Source organism: Maylandia zebra, linkage group LG18 (assembly GCF_041146795.1).
Source record: "Maylandia zebra isolate NMK-2024a linkage group LG18, Mzebra_GT3a, whole genome shotgun sequence".
In the NCBI taxonomy this organism is placed as follows: domain Eukaryota; kingdom Metazoa; phylum Chordata; class Actinopteri; order Cichliformes; family Cichlidae; genus Maylandia; species Maylandia zebra.
In genome coordinates this window covers 19,820,700-19,838,523 of record NC_135184.1, presented here as the reverse complement: position 1 = coordinate 19,838,523, position 17,824 = coordinate 19,820,700, and the positions used below count along the sequence as shown (strand labels likewise).

At 37.8% G+C, this 17,824-nt stretch overlaps 2 protein-coding genes across 3 annotated transcripts in view; one reads left to right on the top strand and one right to left on the bottom strand.

The window, feature by feature from the left end:
• The window catches only part of LOC101466678 (uncharacterized), a 30,685-nt gene extending 27,268 nt beyond the window's left edge, over positions 1 to 3,417 (bottom strand). The window contains exons 1-3 of the mRNA XM_076877015.1: positions 3,295 to 3,417; positions 3,018 to 3,104; positions 2,450 to 2,492 (exon numbers count right to left, since the gene is read on the bottom strand). Coding sequence (XP_076733130.1) covers positions 2,450 to 2,492; positions 3,018 to 3,058 — 84 coding nt within the window. The 5' untranslated portion in view covers positions 3,059 to 3,104; positions 3,295 to 3,417. The remainder of the gene's footprint in view (positions 1 to 2,449; positions 2,493 to 3,017; positions 3,105 to 3,294) is intronic.
• A 260-nt stretch (positions 3,418 to 3,677) lies between these two features.
• The window catches only part of LOC101467532 (uncharacterized), a 28,996-nt gene continuing 14,849 nt past the window's right edge, over positions 3,678 to 17,824 (top strand). Inside the window, exons 1-37 of one of the 2 annotated variants that reach the window (XM_076876631.1) lie at positions 3,686 to 3,808; positions 4,307 to 4,381; positions 5,696 to 5,749; positions 6,397 to 6,486; positions 7,178 to 7,222; positions 7,313 to 7,357; positions 7,453 to 7,515; positions 7,677 to 7,730; positions 7,877 to 7,903; positions 8,515 to 8,583; positions 8,700 to 8,762; positions 8,849 to 8,884; positions 9,088 to 9,132; positions 9,247 to 9,324; positions 9,979 to 10,032; positions 10,126 to 10,191; positions 11,506 to 11,550; positions 11,740 to 11,793; positions 11,966 to 12,007; positions 12,163 to 12,241; positions 12,408 to 12,443; positions 12,550 to 12,720; positions 13,147 to 13,236; positions 13,441 to 13,524; positions 13,652 to 13,722; positions 13,812 to 14,000; positions 14,165 to 14,336; positions 14,421 to 14,510; positions 14,632 to 14,739; positions 14,893 to 14,987; positions 15,360 to 15,510; positions 15,637 to 15,747; positions 16,159 to 16,323; positions 16,504 to 16,593; positions 16,770 to 16,904; positions 17,092 to 17,190; positions 17,286 to 17,384. In XM_076876631.1, coding sequence (XP_076732746.1) covers positions 4,361 to 4,381; positions 5,696 to 5,749; positions 6,397 to 6,486; positions 7,178 to 7,222; positions 7,313 to 7,357; positions 7,453 to 7,515; positions 7,677 to 7,730; positions 7,877 to 7,903; positions 8,515 to 8,583; positions 8,700 to 8,762; positions 8,849 to 8,884; positions 9,088 to 9,132; positions 9,247 to 9,324; positions 9,979 to 10,032; positions 10,126 to 10,191; positions 11,506 to 11,550; positions 11,740 to 11,793; positions 11,966 to 12,007; positions 12,163 to 12,241; positions 12,408 to 12,443; positions 12,550 to 12,720; positions 13,147 to 13,236; positions 13,441 to 13,524; positions 13,652 to 13,722; positions 13,812 to 14,000; positions 14,165 to 14,336; positions 14,421 to 14,510; positions 14,632 to 14,739; positions 14,893 to 14,987; positions 15,360 to 15,510; positions 15,637 to 15,747; positions 16,159 to 16,323; positions 16,504 to 16,593; positions 16,770 to 16,904; positions 17,092 to 17,190; positions 17,286 to 17,384 — 2,986 coding nt within the window. In that variant the 5' untranslated portion in view covers positions 3,686 to 3,808; positions 4,307 to 4,360. Of the gene's footprint in view, positions 3,809 to 4,306; positions 4,382 to 5,695; positions 5,750 to 6,396; positions 6,487 to 7,177; positions 7,223 to 7,312; positions 7,358 to 7,452; positions 7,516 to 7,676; positions 7,731 to 7,876; positions 7,904 to 8,514; positions 8,584 to 8,699; positions 8,763 to 8,848; positions 8,885 to 9,087; positions 9,133 to 9,246; positions 9,325 to 9,978; positions 10,033 to 10,125; positions 10,192 to 11,505; positions 11,551 to 11,739; positions 11,794 to 11,965; positions 12,008 to 12,162; positions 12,242 to 12,407; positions 12,444 to 12,549; positions 12,721 to 13,146; positions 13,237 to 13,440; positions 13,525 to 13,651; positions 13,723 to 13,811; positions 14,001 to 14,164; positions 14,337 to 14,420; positions 14,511 to 14,631; positions 14,740 to 14,892; positions 14,988 to 15,359; positions 15,511 to 15,636; positions 15,748 to 16,158; positions 16,324 to 16,503; positions 16,594 to 16,769; positions 16,905 to 17,091; positions 17,191 to 17,285; positions 17,385 to 17,824 lie in introns of both variants that reach the window. The other variant, XM_004542619.3, reaches the window with a different exon arrangement.

Here is a 17,824-nt window from a genome sequence, read left to right as displayed (position 1 = left end):
TGTGGAGATGTTATATTGGTTTCACTGGTAAAAATAAATAATTGAAATGGGTATATATTTGTTTTTTGTTAAGTTGCCTAATAATTATGCACAGTAATAGTCACCTGCACACACAGATATCCCCCTAAAATAGCTAAAACTAAAAACAAACTAAAAACTACTTCCAAAAACATTCAGCTTTGATATTAATGACTTTTTTGGGTTCATTGAGAACACGGTTGTTGTTCAATAATAAAATTATTCCTCAAAAATACAACTTGCCTAATAATTCTGCACTCCCTGTATATACACATACCCCATTTAATATTTGGTATAAATGTCCTTTGGTGAGTTATACCTTGACATGACACTTTTCATAGCCATCAACAAGTTTCTACCATAATTCTGTCCAAATATTTCACCACGCTTCATGGAAGAATTGGTGGAGTCCATTTAAAATGGCTGGTTTCCTGGCACAGACTGAGCATTAAGGCTCCATCCAGCCTCTGAAGTGGAGGTGGTAACTGTCATTCTCACCACGTTACACTTAGGTGTAAACTGCTCTAGTGCAAAAGGGACCCTCAGGTTCCCGTCGAGTGGATTCGAACCCCCGACCTTCTAATCATGGGGCAACCATGCTACCTACTGAGCTATCCCTGCCCCTGCCACCTCTAGCCAACAAACACCACCAAAGTTAAAGTTTTCCATCACCTGTCTACTCTTAGAATTTCTGTCCAGTAAAATTATGAACAGAATCGGTGACAAAGGGCAGCTTTGGCAGAGTCTAACATTGTCAGCAATCTGAACCATGCTCCTGTTGCAGTTGTACAGGGATTGAACGGTCTATAGCAACAAGCCAGACAGCTAATACTCCCGCAGCACCCCCCACAGTGGGCGCTACTCAAGGAGCATTGTCGAATACCTTCTCCAAGTCTTCAAAACACATGTAGACATGTGTAGAGTGGTTTGGCAAACACCTACGCACACTCGAATATCATCAAGAGGATAAAGAGCTGGTTCTAGAAGCTTTTTGTTAGCCTTTCGATATGTCTAGGATCATTTTCTTGTTGGACGACCTATTTGTGTTCAAATTCATTTCAAGTAGTAGTCCTCTTGTTTCATTGTTCCATCCACTTTGCGCAATGTGAAAGAAATCATTAAAATGACATCCATGTATGTCCATGATGAGTATATGTAAACTTCTGACCACAGCTATAACTGTTTGCTTGCCAATGGTGTCATATGTGAATAATGCTAAGTATTAAAACTCTGTGAATATTAAAGTTAAATTCTTTGTGCAAGAAAACACAAAGTGAGACATTTGAGAATATCAAATGTGAAAGTTATTATTAGTAATTTTTTAGTATTAAACACAAACTATTGGATAACAACATGGTCTTTTTACCACTCGCACACTTTTTTGGCAACAAAACCACCTGCCCTGTTCTGCTTGCTACAATAGTTGAGCCATGATTATTAATTAAAATAAAAGGCTTTGACTTTGGTCAGTGAGTTAAAAGTATAGGAAAGCCCAATGCTCAGCTTGGCTGCCTGGTTCAGAAAAATATTGTGATACTTGGAAGTTGATCAGTTTATTTGTTTATTTTAAATTTGTTTAAATATATATATATATATATATATATATATATATATATATATATATATATATATATATATATATATATATATATATATATATATATATAATTTGCATTTTCTCTATTTTATTATGATGTATTCTCTAAGTAGCTACTATAAACATACTGTGTATAGACAAAAAATAGGCAAAACAGGAACTCAACCAATACATTTGTCACGTCCAGTTTAGCATTTTGAAGTATTTGTGTGCAAAAGCCCATAGTATGCGGCTTAACATAAAGTACCAGGGATAAACAACATCAACAGATAAGGAGCTGAACAGTCTTCCAGGTGCAGTGAGATTCCCCTGGGAAATACTTAGCAAATCCTAACTTAAGAGTCTATCTGTTTGGTATGTTTGTTTGCATAGCGACATACAGATTGTGATAAGCAATAACATGTTAAGTTCACTGAACAGCAGAGTCGGGGCTATGCTTATGTTACACTGATAAACGGAACATAAAACTACAGTCCTGGCTGCTCTAACAGTAGCAGTAGCACCGGCTGCATTAAGGAAAATGTAATTCAAGTGTGTTTAGCAAATTAAATGAAAGAATTCATTCAAACCTGAGCCACTGTAGTTGGACTAAGCTCTGCAATGGATGGGGATAGCTATCTAAAGCTAATGCTAATATATTTAAAGTAAAATTAACATGTTTAAAAATGTGGCAACAAAAATTAATGAAATGTGATTTTCTTAAATTAAAATTCATTACTATTCATTACTCAATGTATAATTTATTCGCAATATAGTACTAGAACTCGGAGTAGATATGCTATGTATAATAGTTATGTTAAGTATGAATATAAATGTCTATAAAATAATTCTTACTGCCTTGAGCTGCTGCACAAAGAAGATGAGGGAAAGCATCCACCTGTGAAAACAAGAGTGTTAAAAGGTTAGCGCTTTTCTTTTTGAGCACCTACTGGATGCTATTACACAACTGTAAATGACCAAGAGAGAGACCCTTGTATGGAGTTTGATCTATTAGTCTGATATGTTCTGAGCAAATCTTTCCCACTCACTGTTATCACCTTGGTGTCCACTTAGTATTTGAAAGTGAAAGTATGTGCCTCTGTGCCTGCCTCAGAGCAGATCTTCTTTTTACTTCTAGTATACAAGCATACAGATGTTTGCATATTTGAATAAACAGGCCAGAAGAATGCCTGTCTTCAGGTAAACACACTTACAGAGTTATTAATGTGAGTGTCATAGCTTACGTTCAGTCAAAGAGGTCTGAGTGGAATCTAAAGATAGCAAGGGTTAAGGACTATTTTTTTGATTCAGTCATAAAAATTTGCATTATTATCTGAATACTCTTACCAAAAAGCTAACATGTGCCTCATATTGAGTTCTGCAAAAATATTGTAGTTATTAAAAATATTGGAGTGAGATGTACCAAAGAGCAAACAAAGTCGCAGGAGTAACCGAGGATTTCATCTCTCAAGTCCACTTCACAGCTGCTTGCTGGCCTCAGTGCTGCCACCTGTGGATTAAAACAAAAGAATGAAACAGCAAAAACACCTGTTAGGCAAAGGGCACTTTGTATGAAAGTGAGAGATAAGGTAGAAGATACAGAACATGCAGTTATGACATTTAAAAAGTGGGAGCATGCAACTGATTAAGGATTTTTAAAAGACTAGTTCCACTATGCACAACAAGTATTTGCTACTCACCCAAATTCAGAGCCCAAAATGATTTTCATGAAGTTCATTTAGCTCTAGCCAAGTAGCTTAATCCCTAACTTGAGATTCCATCTTATCTCCTGTCCTCATGCCAGTAAAAAACCAAAGTGAGAAACGTCCGCTGCAGGGACCAGTGAGAGTGAGATGAGAAGAAGCGTTTTGACTGGGAATAAACACAACAGAAAATTCAGACCGCCTCTCTATTCAAGGTCAAGTTAAACAACTTCTCCGGGCTGTACTGTCTAAAGTCATAAAGTCAGATGGGGAAACCTTGATTGAGGACTGCCGTCACGTAACATCACCCAAAGCACTGCGGTAGATGAGTGAAATTTGAAAGCTGGTTACAGAGGAGAGCACTCAAGGAGACACCTATCCCCCCTGGAGTGCCTGTGGTTATTCCCAAACTACTGATGTAAATGCAGAAAGAAAAGCCATGGGAACTCCAACATTCATAACTCCAATAATCTTGTTGGCTGCAATGCTGGTGATGACTGATGGAAAAAAGGTAAGATCCTTCTTATTTCTCCTTATTAGTTTTATTGACTGTTTTAAATTAAGCTTTGCATGCACTGATAATCCATCACTGCACTGACTGTCTTTTTTAAAATATAAACACATGGGACATGGTCTCTTTTGTGGCTGACTCTGGATTAAAAAAATTGTGTTGCTTTCCTTCATGTCACCCTGCATGGACTGGGCTTGTTGTTGAGCTGTACTGACTTATTAATCGACATTGCTCGAGAGAAAACCACATAACAACTCAATTCTGTATCTAAATACAGTGTTTTTCTTTTCCTCTAAAATAATATAGGTTCAAGAATGACATTGAATATTTTTCTCAAAGCTGTAGATCAGTAACTTCTTAAATAGTAATGCCGTATAGGACTCTCTTTTTCTCTTTTTGGTAACTCTGTGAGGACCTTAATGACTGTTTACTGGAAAAAAGCATCCTGAAACCATTTTTTAAACATCTTCCAAAGAAATGTGATGCTTTTTTTTTCAGCCTGTTTGCTGATGCACTCCATTAGGTAATGTGTACAGCACTCTTCAGTGTGCTATGTTGGTGGGCCTTTTTATGGTAGGTCATGGAAAAGTTTGATGTTGTTTCATGTGCAAAAGAAAAAAAAAGCTGAAAAACTGAATTAATTATAGCTTAATGACCAATGTAATAAATTTCCAGTAATTAGGTATAACGGTTTTATCATTGTAGCTGTTCTTGCTAAGCTGCTTTTGTCTCAAGGGTGGCCTAATATTTAGACTACAAACAACACTGTGCAGATTACTCTTTTTCTATACTTTATTACCCCACTTTTTAAAGTCTGTTAGCTTCACTAAACCTTTTTCACTGCTGACAAGCAAATATGTGTGCAGCTTTCTAATTAAAGGCCACCGTGTTCAATAGAGACTCAGGAGGGTATTAACACAGCAGAGTGTCAAGTTTATATAGTGGATTGTCATTTATGCTTAGAAATATCTACTCATATATGCTTAGAGTTTTATAATCAATGTCATGTTGGTAGAGGTTTGATCTTTAGTAGTCTGTGGAGACTCTGTGTGCCTCCCAGAGTGTTCTGGCATTCACACGGTCGTACCTTCTCTTATTGTTTTGTGGTAGGATAAACGTATCTATGTCTGTTTTAGTCTACGTGCCTTTTGTTTAGATGAACTGCTGGACTTCCAGACCAGCAGGTTTAGGGAAGTCACGCACACACACACATACTTACACAACGCACAGGCAAGGTACTCTTTGTGTGTATGTAGACGTCATATGTTAATGAACCTATGTAACCTCAATAAAAGAGCAGTGTTACGGGGGAGCGGACAAGAGCAACTGGGGTCAAGCGAAGGAACGGCGTTTGTCCACTTCTCTCCCCTGCGAGAAACATCAAGAACTTTGCCTACTCGTGTCTTGCTTTGCTGTGTAGTTAAATTGTCTTGAACGTTCCAGCGAATAGGTTTAAGCTACAAACCCATCACAGAGATGTTATTAAGGCAAATTGCTTTAAAAGTGGTAATCCTCCACAAATTTGCCCCAAGTACAAGGAATATCCCTCACTATACTAGCAAAAAAAAAGTATGATTAAAAACTGCCTTGAGGACCTGTAGCCTGCAAAATCAAAACAAAAATCAACAAAAAAGGAAAAAGATTTTACACCAAAGCTACGGTGAAAAAACTGAGAAATCACCTATTTATGCTTTTTTTTTTTTAAATGCAGTATATGCAGGATTATGCAAAATGAAAATACTTTACAGTCAGTAGGACAACTGACTTTGAGGAAGCAGCATTACATTACAAATATTTGACAATTTGTCAAAAACACAATTGTTTTTATTCTATTTTGCTTTTTTTATTTTGTGCATTAGAAATTAAAAAATGTAAACTTTCTTCTAGTGTGTGTGCAACGGAAGATCAAGGTGCCGCTGTGATGGAGTGAAAGGCAGCAGGGTAAGTGTCTAATTCACTGTCTGTGTCAAAGACTCAGTTCATCCTCCTGCAGTTTACAGCTACTTATTTCTTCTTTTCACAAAACTTTCATTCTTTTTTTTTTCTCAAAGCAAGATTTGTACTTCCCGTGACTACGGTGTACACCCCACTAATTAAATAATTTTTCAAAGTAACAAATAATTTAATTATGAAACACATCTTAGAATATATGCAAATAGACACATTCGTCATAGAAATATAAAATTCTCTAGTCATTCATTACCCCCTAAATGTAATGATGAAGTAAATTGTTTTCATTTTTACTGTTATGTAGACTGTACAGTTTTATCAATAAACAAAAGAAAATGGATGTATGGCTAAATATATCCTTTACGAAGGATATGGATAAATATTTCAGTGTGTTTACACACTAGGTTTGTTGCAGTTATAAATATAACAATTTCTCTCATTTTAACCACATACAGCTGATAAATGTACCAATACCAGTTATAGTTGGCAATATTTTCATAAGCATTCACAAAACAGCATCTATGTATTTACTTATAAAGTGACAATACCAATGAAGCTGCTGTTTGTTTACTGGTTGCCACCTTATGTCCTTTCTTTCTGTGTCCTATTACTTTTCATTCATACATTTACACACACAGGGAGACAAAGGATTTCCAGCAAATCCAGGTTCCCCTGGGCCACCAGGACGTCCTGGACCAGATGGTCCCACTGGCCCGATGGGACTAAAGGTAAAACTTAAACTCTCATTAAGTTTTCTCATATTAACACAGTTTGTAGTGTCAATCTAAATTAGATCTTATATTATTATATGTGATATATAATTCAAAATTTCTTATATGCCTACACATTTTTAATTGAACTTGTTAAATGAAAGGAAAAATCAACATGAAATGGTGTAGTATAACCTCGGGTAGGTTCCTCCGGGAAATTCAGTAAATAAATAACGAAGTAACCAAGGACACCACATGATTTAACAGCCTGAAGAAAGAAGAAATCATTTTCAGTGTGACTTCATCAGTTGCTCACATTGCTTTGAAGGAATTTTGGCCCACTCACCAACTAACATGTTGCTTTAGCTCACTGAGGTTTGCACATAGAAATGTTCTCTGAGCACTGTGCAGTGGGATTCGGGGGTAAATTCAGTTGGAGCACTGTGTTAATATGCACTTAAATGCTCCAGACCAGCAAACTGCAGAATCGCTGCTTTTTAGAGGTGCTTTTTGTTAATTTAATTTTTAAGTTTTAATTTAAGTTAATTTGATTTAGCAGCACTTGTGTACTTACCCTGATAAATACTATGGAGTCAGTAAGGGTGTGCTTGTACTTCATAGTCGAATGAAACTTTTCTTTTTTTACATGACTGTATGTGTTGCTATACCATGCCATAGGGATTAATTAAAAGTTTGCCTACTATGACAGGGAAACACTGGGCATGATGGACCAGCAGGACCAAAAGGCGATCCGGTAAAAAAAAAAAATGTCTGTTTGTCTTTCAGTCAGTAACACCTACATGTATGTTAAAAATGAAAGCTATTTTTGCTTCTGTCATTACAGGGACTCGAAGGCAAAGAGGGGTTTGCTGGGAGTCATGGCTTACCAGTGAGTTGTCTTGTTGTGTATACAAGTCTAATGTATGAATCACAGACATGCATATTCCTGCAGATCCTCATACATGGCTGTTGTGTTTTATATAGGGTGTCCCAGGCTTACAGGGGCCTCCGGGCCCACCGGGAGCCCCAGGCTGCAATGGAACAGATGTATGAAAATATTGCATATTAGCTGTGGACCTATAATGCTTTGAACTTTTTTCAGGGTTAGGATTGGGGCTTCTAATTTGAAAGAGCACATTTTTAAATGTATTATAGGTTAAAGAGTTTGTAATTTCACTGCATGTTCTCAACGCATTACTTTCCAAAAGGGGGAAGACGGACCTCCCAGTATACATGGGACCTCTGGTCTTGATGGACTGCCAGTAAGAACAAAACAAAACTTTTTTTTTATTCTGTGTTGCTACACTTCTCAGTGACTCTGGTATCATATTTCATTGCATCATCATTTAAAATTACCCAAATGAACAATTGATAAATAAATGTTTGAATATTTGTTTTTCATCCACAGGGTCCACCGGGTCAGCCTGGACCTAAGGTAATGATAAGCTGCTTCATGGCCTTGTGCTAAATTCTTTTTGTACCAGTGAAAGATGTGTCTGCAGAATTGCTCAGCAATGGCTGTCATTCAAGAAGCTTAGCTAGTTAAAGTTATCCTTACCAATGTAAATATTACAATTAGAAAGCTAATTGTTTGGGCAAGAACTACTGGGAACTGTTCATGTTTATTTGAATGCACAAGAATGCTAGAAAATGTGATTCTAGTGTTTAAAAGAACTGACCCTCTAAAAGCTTCAGAAAATACAATGTATGTATATGTGTACCCCTATATGTGTTCCTGTGTTGTGATATTCAACATTTACCAGTCTTCAAATCACATTTCCTTTGATGGTGGCTGAGCAAAAAGCATGCATCCATGCCATCAGGGGAAAAAGGGGGATTCTCAAAGCTCTGACACAAATTCTGAGTTGAGGGATTTCAGAGGAAGCACTGACTTTTAACCAGTTCGAAATATGTGCGGTTATGTCTGGGTTAGGGTACACAACACATTACCAAGGTTGATAAAAAAAGGTTGATGCCAGTTACTAACAAGATTTATTAACTGCAACTATAAAGTATTATTACATTTTTGAAGCGTCATTTTCATAGGGTGAATCTTGGATACAAGGCAGTTCACAACCAGGGCCCCGTGGACCACCTGGGAGGGATGGACAGCCGGTAACATTTTAGACTGCTCTCTTAATAAATAAATCCTGTCAGTCAGACACACATATATTTATTTTTGAACAGTTATGTTTATTTTATATTGAAAGCAAAGTTTCCTTGAATTTTAGGGAGATCCAGGTTTACCTGGATACAAAGGACAACCTGGTGAACCTGGACCAAGGGGATCTGTTGTAAGCAAAGCTTTTTCTGAGATTTTTGTGGATGACATGTTTTTGTGTGATGTTTAACCTTAAGTGTGTAAGTTCTTTATGAACAGGGCTTTCCTGGACGTCGAGGGCCTCCAGGACCAAAGGTAATGCTGTTAGAATTAAATTTGCGTATGTGTGTACAGGTTTGAAAGCTTGTATTGTGATAATGAGTCTGTCAAAAAAGTAAAACCACAGCTGCTGTGAGTCTTGAGTTATTCACACCCTAAAACTATTCACGTGAACTGCCTGATAAAAGCAAATATGAATAAAATTTTCTGGTTTATGAAAAACAAAACTTTTATTTTAGGGTCAGGAAGGTATTAGTGGTGCCCCAGGACCTCAAGGACCTAAGGTAGTTTCTTTTTCACTATTATTGTGGCAGCATTGTATCATAATTCATGCCGACAGTTGTGTATATTATGTCTTGTTTTTTTCAGTGAGGGTAATTTTAATTTTTATGTTGTAGGGGAGACAAGGCCCACCAGGTCCACCTGGACCAAAAGGTCGGATCACGGAGCTTGTCTCAGGGGGTCTCGTGTTAGAGGTACAGGAACAATTTCATGTAATACTCTTCGACAAAATCATCATTGCCTTTCTAGTTTTGGAACATGACCCAAGGATTTCTCACGTCACACTGTTCACTCTTCGGTGACTGGGCTGCATATTTTCCTACTTTTGCAGTGGCTGATTGAACAGTAACCTGCACTAACCTGCTAATTTCAATCGACAGAACAAAAAAAACAACATTTGTTTACTAATGGGAAGAGATGAAAGAAGGCAAAGAAAAAAAATTACTTAAAAATAATCTTGAAGGGCATATGTTTCCAATGTGTGAATAGTGACACTATGAGAAAAAATCACAGGCGCATTACCAGAACTGTTTTGCCCAAAGCATTTCAAAGCAACTGGGTAAGTAGTCAAAACATGCTGCCGTGTTTGGGACCAAAGAGATGAGATTTCCAATTCCTTTCTAAAATGATTAACTAGCAAACTTACAAAAAGGATGAGGCAAAATTAAAAGCAAATGAAGCATAGTAAATACAGATATAATATTTATAAATACAATTTAAAAATACAATTCTAAACATTTGGTCCCTGAACTGCTCTTTCCACATCCTGCCACTCTAATACAGAAATATTGTCATTGAAATTATCAGAACATAACTTCAGTTGTTTTTATTTTTTCATTCTTATTTAGGGGTTAAAAGGAAACAAGGGAGATATAGGAGAAAAGGGCTGCAAAGGTTCAACGGTAAGTACAGAATTAAAATTCAAGACGACTGAATACATTCACTAATTTTAAAGAAACTTTCTGATTCTTGTCCTTATTTTAATCTGTTTCCAGGGAGAACCTGGTTATGGACAATATAGTAAAGGCGCAAAAGGAGGCAGAGGATTACCAGGTCCAGAGGTAAGACACAGCATCCCATTACCACTCAGTTTTTCCATTTGACTGTGTACAAACATATGGCATTTGGTTAATCAATTTATTGTGCCTGATATTCCACAATTCTCACACATCCCCCTATTTTTTCATTCCTTCCCTTTGCACCAAAGGGTTACCCGCACCAGTATGAATAGCACGAAAAAGAGGATGAGCAGCAGAGGGCAGTGATGCAACATCAAACTCAATGCGATTTGCCATTTAAGACGAGAGAAAAGACTGTCATTGGTTATCTACATTATAGTAATCACTTCATCAAAATTATTTTTGCTAAGACAGCAGCAACCAACAACAAACATAATTATGTTGCATAGTTTTATTATTAGCCCATTGAAGCTCTCTGTTTAGGCCATCCCAGTTCAGGGACAACAGCAGCGTCTCTAAATCAAAGAAACTGATCATTCTACATATTTTTAGTGTGTCTTCAGACTGAGGGGGGCACAGCATTGCTTAAAAGGGTCCTCAAAAAGCTCCAACCCTGATATGGTCACATTCTCATTTCATATATATTAGAAGTCACTGCTTCAAAGACCACATATGTGTCTTTGAATAAGAATTTTTAATTTGAATTGAATTTCTGTTTGAAATTTTTTTATTTTTATATATTTATTTGAAGGCCTATTTTACCTATTTTTATTTTAGAATAGAATAGCTCTTTATTATCATTGTACAATGAAATTATGGGTGCTCCACGGCAACTGTGCAGGGTGAAAAATATATAAATAGTAAAGACTTCAGGAATAAATAGCAAACAAAAGACAGTCGAGAGGAATATATACAAAACAAGAGAAAGGCACACATTGGAGGGCAAAGTGCTTGGAAGCAGTGCAAAAGGATTTGTTCTGAGTATAGAGTCCATATGTGAGTGGCCTGAGTGATGCGGGTTACTCAGGCCATGATTGGTGAGGTGGGTAGGAAGGGATGGGGTGTGGGGGGATAGTGTTTGTTAAAAGTCTGAAAGCCCTACAGAAAGAAGCTGTTAGTGAGTCTGGAGGTGTGGGACCTGATTAACCTGAGGCGCCAATCACAGGTCAGCAGGTCAAACAAGTTGTGGGCGGGGTGCAAGGGGTCGCCCTCCAGAGGTGGCAGAGGGCAAACGATTTTTTGAGGAACATGAAGATTTACATGAAGATCACAAACATTTGGCATTTTACAGTCTAAAAACTGTATTTTTGAGACCTAAGTAAAAAATCTATGAGAAGATAAATAAAAACATGTACTTCATCCTGAAAAACTCAACCTTATATGACTCTTCATGCTTATCCTTATTTGTCCTTACAGGGTAAGCCAGGCAAGGATGGTGATCCTGGACCACATGGATTTGTGGTACTGTTTTGTTATGCTTAAAAACAGTACGATAGATAGATAGATAGATAGATAGATAGATAGATAGATAGATAGATAGATAGATAGATAGATAGATAGATAGATAGATAGATAGATAGATAGATAGATATTGAATATATATATTGAATACAACAATACAACTGTTGAATACAACATATTTCTGTTTAGGGAAGACCTGGCCCCAGAGGGGATCCAGGATATCCAGGAGTGCCAGGAGTGCCGGTCAGTTGTCCTTTCTTCTTACTAATTATTCAGATTCTTTAAATTCTTTAAAATGTGCATTTATACATTAAAGTACTAAATCAAATCAGTAAAGGTGGTATAGTACCAAAGAAAAATCTCTTGAAGGGCTAATAATATTTTGCATGACACTTTGTTTGTATCCTCTAAATAGGGTGAAAAGGGAAATAGGGGTCTGCCTGGCCCAAGTGGAGATGTGAGTTTATGACAGTTTTCTACTTTACAGTCCTTATATGGTCAGAAAAATGCTACATTAGTCTTTGTTATGGATACAGAATGAATTTCTGTGGATTTTATTTGAATCCATCACTTCCTGTTGTTCTAAAACGTCCAATACAATTTTGTTTACAGACATATGTGACTGAGCCAATCAAAGGATACAAGGGAGATCCTGGTCATCAGGGCCCACCTGGACTTCCTGGGCCTCGGGGTGCATAATACTCTATAGTATACAAACTAATGAAGAAGATATACAACAGAATAGCAAATCCTAAAGTCAAAGCCTGCACCAGTCATGAGCCGATGAAAAAAAACCTTGCTTTATTGTAGCTGACTTGCCCATACAATAATAACACATGTGGCTATTCTTTTCTCAGGTATTGTGGGCTTTCCTGGACCACGAGGACCTCCAGGTGTGAAGAAAGAATTTGAAAGAGAATAACATCCTTTGTACCTTCATCCACATGTTAAGCTTATTTTGTAAAGCTTGCTCATGGCCTCTCACTTTACCCTGCACAGGATTAGGAATTGATGTGCATGGCCTACGTGGTCCCAATGGCCTTCCAGGCCTAAAAGGTGATTCTGGGGAGCCTGGGGCTGATTATATCGGACCTCCGGGTCCAGATGGAGAGCCTGGTGACCAAGGACCTCCTGGAGATCAGGGCCCACCTGGAATCCCTGAAGACAGAAGTATGCAAAAATGCTCTCCCCTAAATCCTCCAAATACTATAACTTCAAATGCTAACAATAAACCTACTGCAAGATGTCATGTCACAATCGGTTGGGGGTGAGTGGATGAAGACAGGACAAAGACATGCTGTGGAAGAGACAAAACAACAACTAATTAAATGTTCAATATCTATCATGCTTAACAAAACAAATAAATAAACAAATAACTTTGAAAGTTTAGCTTTTTATTTATAGAATTGTAGCATGTATGTTGTGGACCACTGATAGTCATTGAACAGAGTGGATATGGATTTTTAAACTCTTAGATATAGGCTAAATGACTATAGTGAAGGATATTAATGACATACTACTGCAATAATTATACAGATATTTAGAGGAAATGTTTTGAAAGTGTAATTAGGACACTAAGTTTGTTGTCGTTTGTAGCTAACAGAGTTACCAAGGGTCTGCCAGGAATTAAAGGAGTGAATGGATTGCCTGGACTCATGGGATACGATGGGGTGTTTGGAATGAAAGGTTGGATTGTTTTTAAAGCCTTCTTTTTTAATTTTTTAAACCATTGTAGTTAGTATTTATTATTTATTTCAAACTTGTTATGACTTATTTTTACTAGCAGACTACTGTGTTGTGTGCAGTTGTCATCAAGGCCTTTGAATCTCATATATAAAATAATATTGTGCAATAATTGAGATTTTAAAAAATGTTTGTTTCTTTGTACAGGACAAAAGGGGGATCCCTGTTATGAGTGTACTGGATCAGGATTCCCAGGACCTCCAGGTCCCCAGGGTGAAACTGGCCCGCCTGGTAACAAGCACTGCATAACAGATGAATTTTATTCTATCTGAGTTGCGCATTCAAATGCACTTTTACTGGTAGTGATGGAAAGCAAATAAGATTTAAAACTAGAATGTGCACTATTTCTGCCGCTCAGGCTTCAATCAGCCTCGAGGTGATAAAGGTGATCCTGGTTTCCCAGGACCTAAAGGCTTACCAGGAAGACCTGTAAGAAAACATGTCTTGAAATTTTTGCTTTGTTGTAAGTTTGTTTTTCTTTACCTATGTAAACACTTAATATTAATTCTTTTCCAAAGGGTCCAATTGGTGAAGCAGGTTTTCCAGGTCGAAAAGGAGAGAAGGGAGAGTCGTATTCCTTTGGTGCTCCTGGGCCAAAGGGAGAAAAAGGGGACCAGGGACAGCTTGGGAGGCCTGGGGATCCGGGTTTACCTGGACTTCCAGGATTGCCAGGTCGCAAAGGCAATCCAGGGCTTCCAGGGGATCCGGTGAGAAATTGCTGACAAATCTGAGTTTTACATGACATTTTTTGCCTTCTGCAATTCCACATCTCAGGTGTCACATTTGATGCTTCAGAGGTTTTAACATGTACAGGAGCAAAACAAATTTTTTTTTTAGTCATAGCTAGAACAAGTATTCTGCCACTCTATAGTATTTCTTCTCTGGTGAAACGGGAGACCGTGGAGTCCAAGGCCCACCAGGCCCTTTAGGCAGACCAGGACCAGACGGCTACTCTGGGCTAGTGGGTTATGGACCTGCTGGGCCTCCAGGAATGAAAGGAGATAATGGGGTATCTGGCTTTCCAGGGCAGCCAGGAATTCCAGGTTATATTATATACTGATTAATGTAAAATTTAATAAAAACTTAAATATAGTAAAATACTAACATACATCTCTCCTTTATTGCAGGAGAAAAGGGGGAACCTGGAGTCATATACAGTAAAGGACTTCCTGGCCCACCTGGATTGAAGGGTTGGCCAGGTTCACCTGGAAGCCCAGGTAAGTACTGCATGTGGATATGCTGTATGGATGCATAACTCAATAGGTGGATGAATAATTGGATGGATGGAAAACAATGGCAGAAGAGAAACATATTTTATATCACCAAAACAAATGTCAGGTCATCCAGGGGCTCCAGGTCATCTAGGACCACCAGGTATACCAGGCCAGAAAGGAGAACGTGGCCCGTTGTCATTTCCTGGAATGCCAGGGAAACAAGGACAGAAAGGTAGGTTCTGTGAATTTATGCAGAAAACATTTGCATATTTGCAAACACATAAAATATTTCCTAGATATGAGATTACTTTGATTGTCTCAAAAGGAAATGAGGACTAGTCACATAGATGATTTATGTGTTTACTGATAAGTATGTATTTTTCAGGTGACAAGGGCCAACCAGGTGTCCCAGGCCCTCCAGGTAGAGGTTCCCCAGGTCAGCCAGGCCAAGAAGGCCCTCCTGGTCCTCCAGGACCAAAGGTTAGAAACAAAGTTGATACAACATACATCTTCATATAGCAAACACTCTATTGCACTTTACTGGTCTTTACAGGAAGGCATAAAAGCAAAAAATAAATAAATAAAAATTATTTTTTACATTATTGTGTAGGTATTTGATTTTAAAAACTGGCCAATCAAATGATTGCTTCCTTCATGTTATGTCAGTTCTTTGTGAAGGGAGATCAGGGAATGACAAAGAAATGAGAAAATGCAGCATTCTTTTTTTCATAATCAAAGGCTTGGAACATTACCAAACACTACCAAACATTATACCTTGCAATATAATTCTGGAAGCAGATTAAGTAGTGAATGCTAACATATACATTATGTCCTCTATTTTTCTAATAACAGGGTGATAGCAACCTTGGACACTCTGGGCCTCCAGGCTTCCCAGGGCTTCCAGGTGAAGATGGAGATCCCGGGCCTGCAGGTGATCCTGGGAATCCTGGCTTACCTGGATATCCAGGGCTAACTGGCAGTCCTGGTTTTCCAGGAGAAAAGGGTACTGATGACTAAACTGACTATTGACTAAAATCAAAACTGTACTCTTCATAAGCACATAATAAAGCACAAACTTGCAACAATATTGATCTGTTTGCTACATTGATTGTGTTATTGATTTGTGCAGGAGTAAAGGGTTCTGAAGGGCTTCCAGGGCTACCTGGTAGCAAAGAATCATGTAAAGGCTTGCCTGGGCCAAGTGGAGAACCAGGACCAAGTGGTTCTGAAGGACCTCAAGGTTAGTCTATGCTAGACTTGTGTGGTGTATTTGGTGTTAGCCCTGAAAGAACATTACAGACAGATAAAAAAACAGGTAAAAGCTTAGTAATACCAATCTGGATATAAAATTAGTGCAGTTATGGCGTTAACGTCATTTTAACGAGATTAACGCTGACAGCACTAATATTTTTATATATTAAATTTCCTTTGCTCCTCACCTTTATACACACACACACACACACACACACACACACACACACACACATATATAAAACAAAAAAAAAAACACCCAGCACGCCCTGCGGGCGGTTTATCCTTCAAGCTCGGGTCCTCTACCAGAGGCCTGGGAGCTTGAGGGTCCTGCGCAGTATCTTAGCTGTATGTATATATGTATATATATATATATATATATTTATTTTTTTCTTTTTAGGACTTAATGGCTTTCCTGGTGAGAAGGGAAATCAAGGTTTGCCTGGGTTTGGTCTTCCTGGCCCTGCTGGTGAACCTGGGTTCCCTGGGCCATCAAGACCAGGTTCACAAGGACATCATGGACAAAAAGGAATCAAAGGACAAAATGGCCTACCTGGTCAACCAGGTACAGTATTCCTTATCTGATAGACCATTCATATTTAAATTCATCAATATGGAATAGTTAAAAAATCTGGGTTTTTCATGTATGTGAGTACTTAATGTGATGTTGAAAAGACCAAAATTACTTTATGAGTTTTTACAATGTATTGATTTTTATCAAAATATTCAACTTCACTTTTGTTAGGACCCAGAGGAGACCCTGGACCAGATGGATTGCCATCAGGATATGGACCAGATGGGTTGCCTGGAATTGTAGGTCCACCTGGTCAAAGAGGTAAACACAAATGCAACACAAACACACGTGCGCGTGCACACAAACACAATGCATATAATATACACAAACATGTCAGATCTGAAACAGTATAATAGTTTTTGCCTCTGTGACAGTAATTTATGAAAAACTGATTTATATAAAACTGATGAAGTTAGAGCTACCTTGGCTATTTGCAGGTGACTCTGGCCCAGATGGGCCTAGAGGTCCTCCAGGCCCCCCAGGTATGAATGGAGACCAAGGTCCCAAAGGTGCCCCAGGAGCTCCATCACCACAAAATTATACTGCGAACTCAGGGGACCCTGGTCCACCAGGTACACTTTCCAGTAAAGTCTTGTTCAAAAAATGTCCTTTTACAGTCTTTAATGTTTCTGAGATTTTTTATTTATTAATTTATTTATTTTTTATTTATTTATTTTTACAAATGATCCACATTATATTAGGACAGGGCATTGAGTAGGACATGGTAATAATATTTTAACACTAACTGTATTGCACAAGGTAACCCTGGTCTGGCTGGTCCAAGTGGAGATCCTGGCAGGAATGGATCAAAAGGGTGGAGAGGAAAAGTGGGAGCACCAGGGGATCCTGGACCAAGAGGTCTGAAATAAGCTAAACATTCACAGTGACTAGTTATTATTTCCGTTTGTAAATCTGCCAAACTGTATTTATGCTGTGTGCCTGTATGTCCCCAGGCTCACTAGGTGATCCAGGGTTGGATGGATTATTAACATCACCAGGGTTTAAAGGACATCCCGGAGCTCCAGGAGATGCAGGGCTGAGGGGGCCTCCAGGTAAGTACTGCATTTTACTTCAAGCTGAAGTTAAATAAAGAAAAATTAAGAATATTTTGGTTATCATGCTCATGAATGCTCAGTGATCACTGTGCAGAATAATTTATTGTATTGTGTTTTCAGAACTCCATTGTATTGTTATTGTACGATTTCTACTACTGAAAAAAATAAAACCTTAAACTTAAAAATTTAACATGTACAAAACTTCATGTTTTAAAATCCTTTTAATAAAAAAAGATTAATAAATGACCTTTTCAGTGTGCAGTTTTTATGTAGTGAGAAAACTACAAGCATCTTCCAAGTTGCATGCCCGTTACAATAATAATAATAATGATAATAATATTGTTACATCTTTTTTGCACACACTCTTTTCTACTCTGTAATATCCTTGTCAATGTTCTTGATATTTATTTATAATCACCTCTTTTAACTCTTGATAT